The sequence below is a fragment of the Pteronotus mesoamericanus genome, unplaced genomic scaffold (assembly GCF_021234165.1).
Source record: "Pteronotus mesoamericanus isolate MK-2021 breed Mesoamerican mustached bat unplaced genomic scaffold, CSHL_Meso_final contig_72, whole genome shotgun sequence".
Classification (NCBI taxonomy): domain Eukaryota; kingdom Metazoa; phylum Chordata; class Mammalia; order Chiroptera; family Mormoopidae; genus Pteronotus; species Pteronotus mesoamericanus.
Genome location: NW_026555242.1, coordinates 181,427 through 189,053, shown reverse-complemented (window position 1 = coordinate 189,053; position 7,627 = coordinate 181,427). Strand labels below are relative to the sequence as shown.

General features: G+C 42.5%; 1 protein-coding gene across 1 annotated transcript; it reads right to left on the bottom strand.

The window, feature by feature from the left end:
* Positions 1-33: 33 nt before the first annotated feature.
* On the bottom strand, positions 34-654 carry LOC129077999 (cytochrome c oxidase subunit 6A2, mitochondrial). The gene is made up of 3 exons (XM_054582614.1): positions 510-654; positions 250-386; positions 34-161 (listed from the first exon to the last, which is right to left on the bottom strand). Exons 1-3 carry the CDS (start codon positions 580-582, stop codon positions 78-80), a joined length of 294 nt encoding a protein of 97 aa, XP_054438589.1. The 5' UTR covers positions 583-654; the 3' UTR covers positions 34-77.
* Positions 655-7,627: the final 6,973 nt, after the last annotated feature.

Below are 7,627 nucleotides of genomic sequence, written 5' to 3'. Positions count from 1 at the left end.
CCTGCCCCGCGGTTCTCACAGAGCCTTCGGACACACATTTCCACATCTTTATTGAGCCTGGGACCTCCGCCCGGATCTCAGGGCCGTTCGTAGCCGGTGGGCAGAGGGTTGACGTGGGAATTGTGGAAAAGAGTGTGGTTTCCGTCCCCCCAGGAGTAGGGCTGTGGAGAGAGGGAGAGCGAGTGGTCAGCCCCAGGCCCCCTGCATCCTGCCTGCTCCCGCCCAGTGCCGAAGCTTTGGCCTGCATACCTTGGTGCGGATGCGGAGATGGTGGTAGGGGATGAATTCGGGGCGCTCGTGGTGGCCCGCGTGGAGCCAGCAGTTGAGAGTGCAGAGCGCCACACTCGGGAGTGCCAGCACGAAGGTCAGGAAGCGCCAGGTGCCGGCTGTAAGGGGCAGAGGCAGAGGTGAGAGAGGCCCCAGGAGGGCCTCAGGGCTGCGGGGGAGGGGAATAGCCGGGGGTGTCGCAAGGTCAAGAAACCGCAGTGTCAGGCGCTGGCCCCACTCACCTCCTGCCCCTCCGTGGTCTCCCTTGGCTGCACTCGCCAAGCCCCGACTCAAGGACTTCAGAGGCAGAGCCATCGCAGCGACGGAAGCTAGGAACAACAGCACTGTCCTTTCACTCTCCTTCACTAAGGTCTAGATTATCCTCCCCTCTTTTTGGAGCCAATCACCTGTTGAGAGAGGGAGGCTATTTTTAGGGGTTTTCTATATTTAAAATGAAACCTGATTGGCAGAGGTCTTTCTCGCCAGACAGCTGCTGTACTGTGCCTTTTATTTTGGTAAGGGGACATTTAAAATACAATATGCCATTCTTTTTATAGTTGCAGGGAAATATTTTGTTCAATACTGTAGTCCCAGTGTCTGGTACAGAACAGGCCTTTAGTAAATATTTGTAGAATGAATTGTGTCCTTTTGAATCTCAGGTTTTTTAAATCTGTAAAATATATAATAATGTATACTTAAATTATGTTTATGAAGTCTAAATAAAGTAACATACTAGTGTGGCTCAGTGGATTGAGCATTGTAGTCCTGCAAACCAAAAGGTTACACCCTCCATTCCAGGTCAGGGCACGCGCCTGGGTTGCAGGTCAGGCCCCTAGTCAGGGGACTATGAGAGGCAACCGATTCAATCAATGTTCTCTCCATCTCTTTTTCCCTCCCTTCCCCTCTCTCTAAAAATAAATAACATCTTTAAAACAAACAAATAAATAAAGTAACATAGGACATACCAGCTTAGAGTCTTGCACATAACAGTAGCACAGTTCTTTGTAAAGAATAGAACTCACTCTAACTAGTTTTTAAAAGATAAGCAATTGAGAATCTTAGGTAGCTCACAGTATCTCTGGTATGGCCAGAGAGGCCTGCAATACGCACAGCCCGACACAAACCATTCTATGTGCCAGCTTCAGTGAGACACTTCACACTACTGGACACTGGGTGCCAAAAACTTCACCAGTGCTTCTCTGGAAAGCCAGATTCTTCCATTCTCACCCCCTCTTTAAAACGGAGTCTTCGTGAAACTTGCATCCTTGATTCGCTGTCTTCTGAATCAGAGTCTTGTGGGCCCCAACTGGCAACAGCTAGGCCATTGTATGTGCTCTAGTTTCAAGAAAGTCTGTATAATTTGGTTCTGGCTTCTGTCTTAGGGAGGCAGGAATTGTATCTTGGAGAAAACCCCCAAATACAAGAAAAGTGCCCAAAAGATGCTGGGCAGCCACAAACTTGACAAGTGTCTACTGCAAGTATGTTATTACAATCTGAAAAGCCTGACTTCTTGGAAGAAAAAGAAGAAAACCTAGGCAGGCCTGAATGAATCCTATCTCTAAGCAGGTCACTAGAACGCTGCAGGTCAGGGCTGGTGATGTCCGCCTGGGTCTCTGCCCTGTCCTCAACACCAGCACAGAACCTGGCACGAAGTAGGTGTTCTAAAAACACGTATTTAATTAATGCTTGAACCATGTTACATTCATTAATCATATAGAAATGCCTTCTCAGAACTACAGTCCAGCAGGATGCTTCCAGCTTCGAGCAAGACCTGATGTGCCTAATATGAATATATAAAAGAAAAAGGAATTATATATACCCGATCTAAACATATAGAAGAAAAATGAGGAGGGTACATTTTCAAAGTAAGTTTAAACTGAACTTAGCTTCTACTTAACTTTCTTAGGCTTTTTTCTTTTTTAGCAACCGTGTGTAACAGTCAAATGTTATACAGTGTTAAATTATTCCTGAGTCCGCACTGAGCTATAATGGAATTCTTCCTACAATTGCTTTCTCCCAGTTGGACTTGGAATTGCTACTGAGAGGATGGGGGCCAAATTTCAGTTACAGTTACTTGGCATCTCCCTCCACATACAGTCCCCTTAAAGCCCTCTCCACTTAATAATATGGCTTACGGAGAAAATAGAAATGTAGAGTGATATTTTTACCTGAAAATATTCTAGGCCTCCTTCTCCCCACTCAGAGCTTTGTTGGTCATTGCCATACAATTCCCTGGGGATTCCCTTCCCTTTGTCTCAGCTTGAAAGTTCCCACTGAGAGCTTTGCTTGCTGGTACTTAGTGAGCTGGGACCCTGAGGTCTGCCCCCATCCTCTGCTGCTGTCACCCTCCTGTGGCGCACCTGCCTAAGCACCCAGAGGCTTCTATTTGGGCAGTCTGTGCTTTCCTAGGCTGATCATGGTTTTGCCTCAACTGCCTGTGTGTAGAAAGAGTGCAGAGTTGACTCCTGCACTCTTTGTACTCACCATTGTTTCTCTTTCTTCCTTCCATCCTTCTGTTCCCCTCATCTAAGGACATTTTTTCATTGCTTTAGAGACTTTAGTTACTTATTTTAGAGAAAGGGGTAGGTAGGAAGAAAGAAAGGGAGAGGAAAATTGACATGTGAGAGAAACATTGATTTGTCGCCTCTCACATATGCCCCAACTGGGGACCAGGCCCACAATCGAGGCATGTGCCCTGACCAGGAATCAAACTGGCGACCTTTGGTTTTGCAGGATGATGCTTAACCCACTGAGTGATGCCAGCCAGGGCCACTTTTTTATTGCTTTTAGAGAGGAAAGGGTGTGGCGGGGCGGGGGAGAGAGATTTCGATGTGAGAACGAAACATTGCTCAGTTGCCTTCTCATAGGTGCCCTGACCAGGGATCAAACATGTGACCTTTCAGTCTACCAGGAGGACACTCCAACCAACTGAGCCATACTGGCCAGGGCTCACCATTGTTTCTTAAGTTTTCTCACACATAATTTATTAATTGGGCTGCTGCCAAAGTTTCCATTTACTAGAGGTTTAGGGTTTGGGGGTTTTGTTTTTTTTGTGTTTTTTTTTTTTGTTTTGTTTTTTGTTGTTTTGTTTTGTTTTTTTGCTTCAAGCAGAGGGAGGAGCAAGTTTCCTAGTTGTTAAGTAAACCCCATGGGTAGCATCTCAGCCCCTTCCAAACATTTCCTCAATTTTGGTGGTGAAGGGTATGGAGGGAAGCCTCCATGTCACTTTCTCTTGTGCTTCCTTCCTGGGATGCTACATGTCAGGAGCATATTTTCCAACATGTGACCTACTAAATATAAATTTTGTTTACGGGGGCTCTAAGACATCATATTTGTAATTGGAATTGTCCAAGAAAGGCAACTGAATGATGATGTAGGACATGGGTTAGCCAAAATGTATGGTAAAGAGAATTGGAGATAACAAAATCAGGGTAGGGGCCACCAGGGAGCTAATAACAATAGGATGATAGGGTCTAAAAAGGGGCTGTTAGCTCCCTCTGCCCTTGGAAGGGAAGAGAAGTGTCATCTTCCCAACATACCTATGCATTCTTCTTCTCCAAATAACACACTGGATATTCTTTGTGAAATCACCCCACCCCTCTCATTTTCAGTTCACAGTCCAGATGGGGTTGACTCCCTCCTCCAGTTCCAAGAGGGTCCACGTGATCCAGGCCTAGCGAATCAGAACATCCTGTTCTCCTGGCCAAAGTGATTGCTTTGGGAAGGGCACAGATCCATGGGTCTCAATTTGGGGGCTTTATTCTTAGAATATTGAGACACAGTAGTACTTCAGTTAGACTTGGAGTTGCGGGAGCCTCAGATTGAAGTTCAATTCTGAAGCCATTTTTCAGAGCATAGCTGAAAGATGGAGAGAAGTATAGCCTTGTTAATATTATTTGAACCCCCTGGATTGAGATGTGCCAGAATTGAGAAAGATCTTAGACTTTTCGGTTACATAAAATAACAAAAGCCAGTTTGGTATGGGGTTTTAAGTCCTCGTTAATTGCTAAACATTTTTTTTTGTGAAAATTAATGTTTCTAAACTTTTATCAGCAAATTTCAAATTTCTGTTCCTCTGTACAGGGATCCATGTTGAAATTTTTTTTTGAAACTTTTTTTGCCTCCTTTTGTGGATATGATAACTACTAATGTCTTTAACAAACATTGTGTAATATGTATGATTTTAATGAATTAAACTTAATGGATGCTTTAAGTGAAGGGATCTAGTATTTATTAAAATGAAGTTAGTCAAATAAATTACACATTGAGATATATGAGTATTCCAACTTGCTAAAGGTTAAATGGTTGACTCTTTGTACTTTTGTTTTCTTCTTCCATTTCATAATAGTGTATTGTTATATATCAAAATAAATCTATGTGCTGTGACCTGATGTCTCTAAAATATGTATCTAATGCTGGGGACACTGAATATTTTAGGTAGGTACACTTGCTCACAGTTGGCCTCATTTACTGTAACTCAAGCCAGGACTGCGGTGTTACTATGGGCCAAAGTCTGAAGCTGCCACTCCCATATAAGACCTTCATCTCACATCCTATGTGCTGTGTTCGCTAGGCCAGCTGGTATATAAAGAGGTCCTAAAATGGTGACTTATTAATCTCAGATATTTTCTAAACCAGTATTTTGCCACCGCAAATGCTGATTTTTGAAAATACCCTTGAAGGCTTTTCTGCACTCTCACTGATGTTACTGAACATTTAATAAGACAATCTTGGCAATTAGTGGTGATCTCATTACCTGGACACAAGTAAAAAGCATTGTTTTCTGTCAGTTTTCTCTTTTATCACTATAGAAATAACCATTGAATCACTGAATGGCAGGCAAAGTGACCAGGAAGACAAAGATCAGGTGTGATCACTTTCATGACCACTTTGGTTAACTTTCCAAGTACACCCACATTGTATCTTGGGAGGACAACAAGGGTCAAAGAAACCACAGTCAGCATTAAAAAAAAATATATATATATGAGCAACTGGAAGTGATTCAACTTGTTTTTTACCTTGAATACTTGATTCAACTAGTATTTATTAAGTTCCTAGTGTGAGTCAGGCACTGTGCCAAAGCCTCTGTTGTCATGGAGCTCAGTCTACCGGAGGAGACAGACATGTGACCAGACATTCACATTGGTTCACAGTACCACTACTGCAGTCACCACGTCAAGTGAGATATGAGAGCTTACAAAAGTTTTCGATGGAGCTGGGGCTCACATGATAATTAGGACAAATTTAGGTGACAGAAAAGGAGAAGCGCACTCAGGGCAGTTGAGAGAAATAAAACAAGTGCAAAGGCACAGAGATGTGAAAGGCCATGCCCAGTGAAGCTGCAGTGGTAGGACAAAGCTAAGCTGAGAAGCTATGCAGCCTGTGCTGAAGCACTTGAACTCTATTCTGTAGGCTATGTTGGGGAGTGGGGTGGGTGGCAGGCATGGCTGCTTTAAAGCAGGGGAGTGATATTAGGTTTAGTTAGTATTGGAGTCCAGGGTTTAAGGAAGGCATCTAACTAGTGGATTACATGAATGATGAACCAGAATGCATAGACTGTAGGGGAGATTGATTGGGAGTCCTTTGCAATAATAAAGCAAATGATGATGACAAGGATTTGCACTTAAGGAAGTAGCACTGGCAATGGAAAGGAGTGCTGGCAGGGCGGGGTGGATGGAGGAGGAATGAGGGAGGGAAGATGGATATGGAGAGAGAAAATTGATGCATGAGAGAATATGAAAGGACAGGGAGAGGTGGGAAATCCAGGGAGAGATGGGCATGATCAGAGGGTAGAGACTGAACAGGGTGGGATGCAGTCAACAAAACCTTTTTGTGTCCACAGCATGCCAAAATCATGTGCTCTCCAAAGTCATAGTAGCTGTCAGTATACATGTTTGCTGTCAGATCTTTAGCTAGATGACAGGCCCAAGTTAATGCAATTAATTCAGTCTATTGTGCTGATTTTATTCCTGGCAGATAAAAGCTTTCAATTACATCAACTAAAGAGGTAAAGATGGTAATTATCATATCCAGCATGATAATTTCCTTATTCATCCTGTAAGTGGAATCCATCTGTAGACCAAATTAGGTCAGTATTATCAACAGGTGTCTCCTTTAAATCATTCCTAGGAGTCCGAAGATAAGCAGGTAGGAGAACACACAGTCATGGTCATCTTTGTTCTGCGGGGAAGGAAACAAAGTACCAGTGTTAAGATTATTACATTGAGCTAAAGTAAAGTGGGCACAGAAAGCAGCAATACTTCATATGAGGCTAATTTGCTGATTGACTAAATGATGAGTATGGTGAGAGTTTAAGAGAGTCTCAAGTGAATGTGGGACATAGATAGTTAAGGGGGCTCCCATGACAATTTCTTCAGTAGCTTTGCATCACGGGATCACTGTAATGGCTCTTATTCCTGGGGACTGCCCTTTTGCTACCAAATCTTGTTGTTGACTATAATATCCTATAGGCCAAGGGTGATCACAGTGTTTTGGGGTAATCATTTCTAAAGTGTTTCCTTTATCCTTACATATAAAAAGAAAAAATGGCAAATCATAGTTAGGGTGTCCAAAAGCTGGAGTTCGAGTTAAGTTGGTTTTTAAAGTACTTAGAACTTTTTAACATTCTGGAGCCTATTCATTAGGGTCAGTTGATCCAATCTGAGTAGAACACATAAAGGTTGAGCAATAAGTGAAAAATTTGGTACCCAGTTGCTGCAATAGCCTGTTAGTCCTAAAAATCTTCTTAGTTGTTTGTTTTTGGAAGAGAGAAAGCTAAAGTTCCTTTGATTTGTTCACGATTAACAGTCCAGCCTTTGATATTAAACATACATTACGTCAGGGAGGCAAAAATGGAGTTTGTCGTTAGAAACCTCATGCCCCCTTGAGGCCAATTGCTGTAATAAGTAAAAAGTATCGAGAGTCCAAGAGTTTCAGAACATAGAAGCAGATCATCTTTACGTTAAATCAATGTAAAATTTCTTAGAAATTTAAAGTCTTCTAAGTTCATTTTTAATATTTGAGAAAGTAAGTGGGACCTTCAGTATAACCCTGGGACATAAAACAATCAACATATATTGGTGTTCTTCCCAGGTGAAGGCAAAAAGATTTTGTCTGTTTTTGCTGACTGGAATGCTGAAAAAATGCACTACATAAGTCTACCAATGAGAAATAATTACTGTTTATTGGGATGGCAGAAAGTAAAATATGTGGATTAGGGACTATAGGATGTAGAGGAACTGCAATATTATATGTAACCCTTAAATCTTGTACAAATCTCCAGCTTTCCAGTTTGGCTTTTTTTACAGGTAGGGTAGGCATATTACAAAGGATTATCACTCCTTTTTTAAGGTAGTCCTGG

What these genes read in the sequence shown, in the direction of transcription:
- LOC129077999 (XM_054582614.1), bottom strand. Translation starts at nt 582, where the DNA reads ATGGCTCTGCCTCTGAAGTCCTTGAGTCGGGGCTTGGCGAGTGCAGCC. An exon ending in AGACCACGGAGGGGCAGGAG is followed by an intron (nt 387 to 509) that starts GTGAGTGGGGCC and finishes TGCCCCTTACAG; the next exon opens with CCGGCACCTGGCGCTTCCTG. An exon ending in ATCTCCGCATCCGCACCAAG is followed by an intron (nt 162 to 249) that starts GTATGCAGGCCA and finishes CTCTCTCCACAG; the next exon opens with CCCTACTCCTGGGGGGACGG.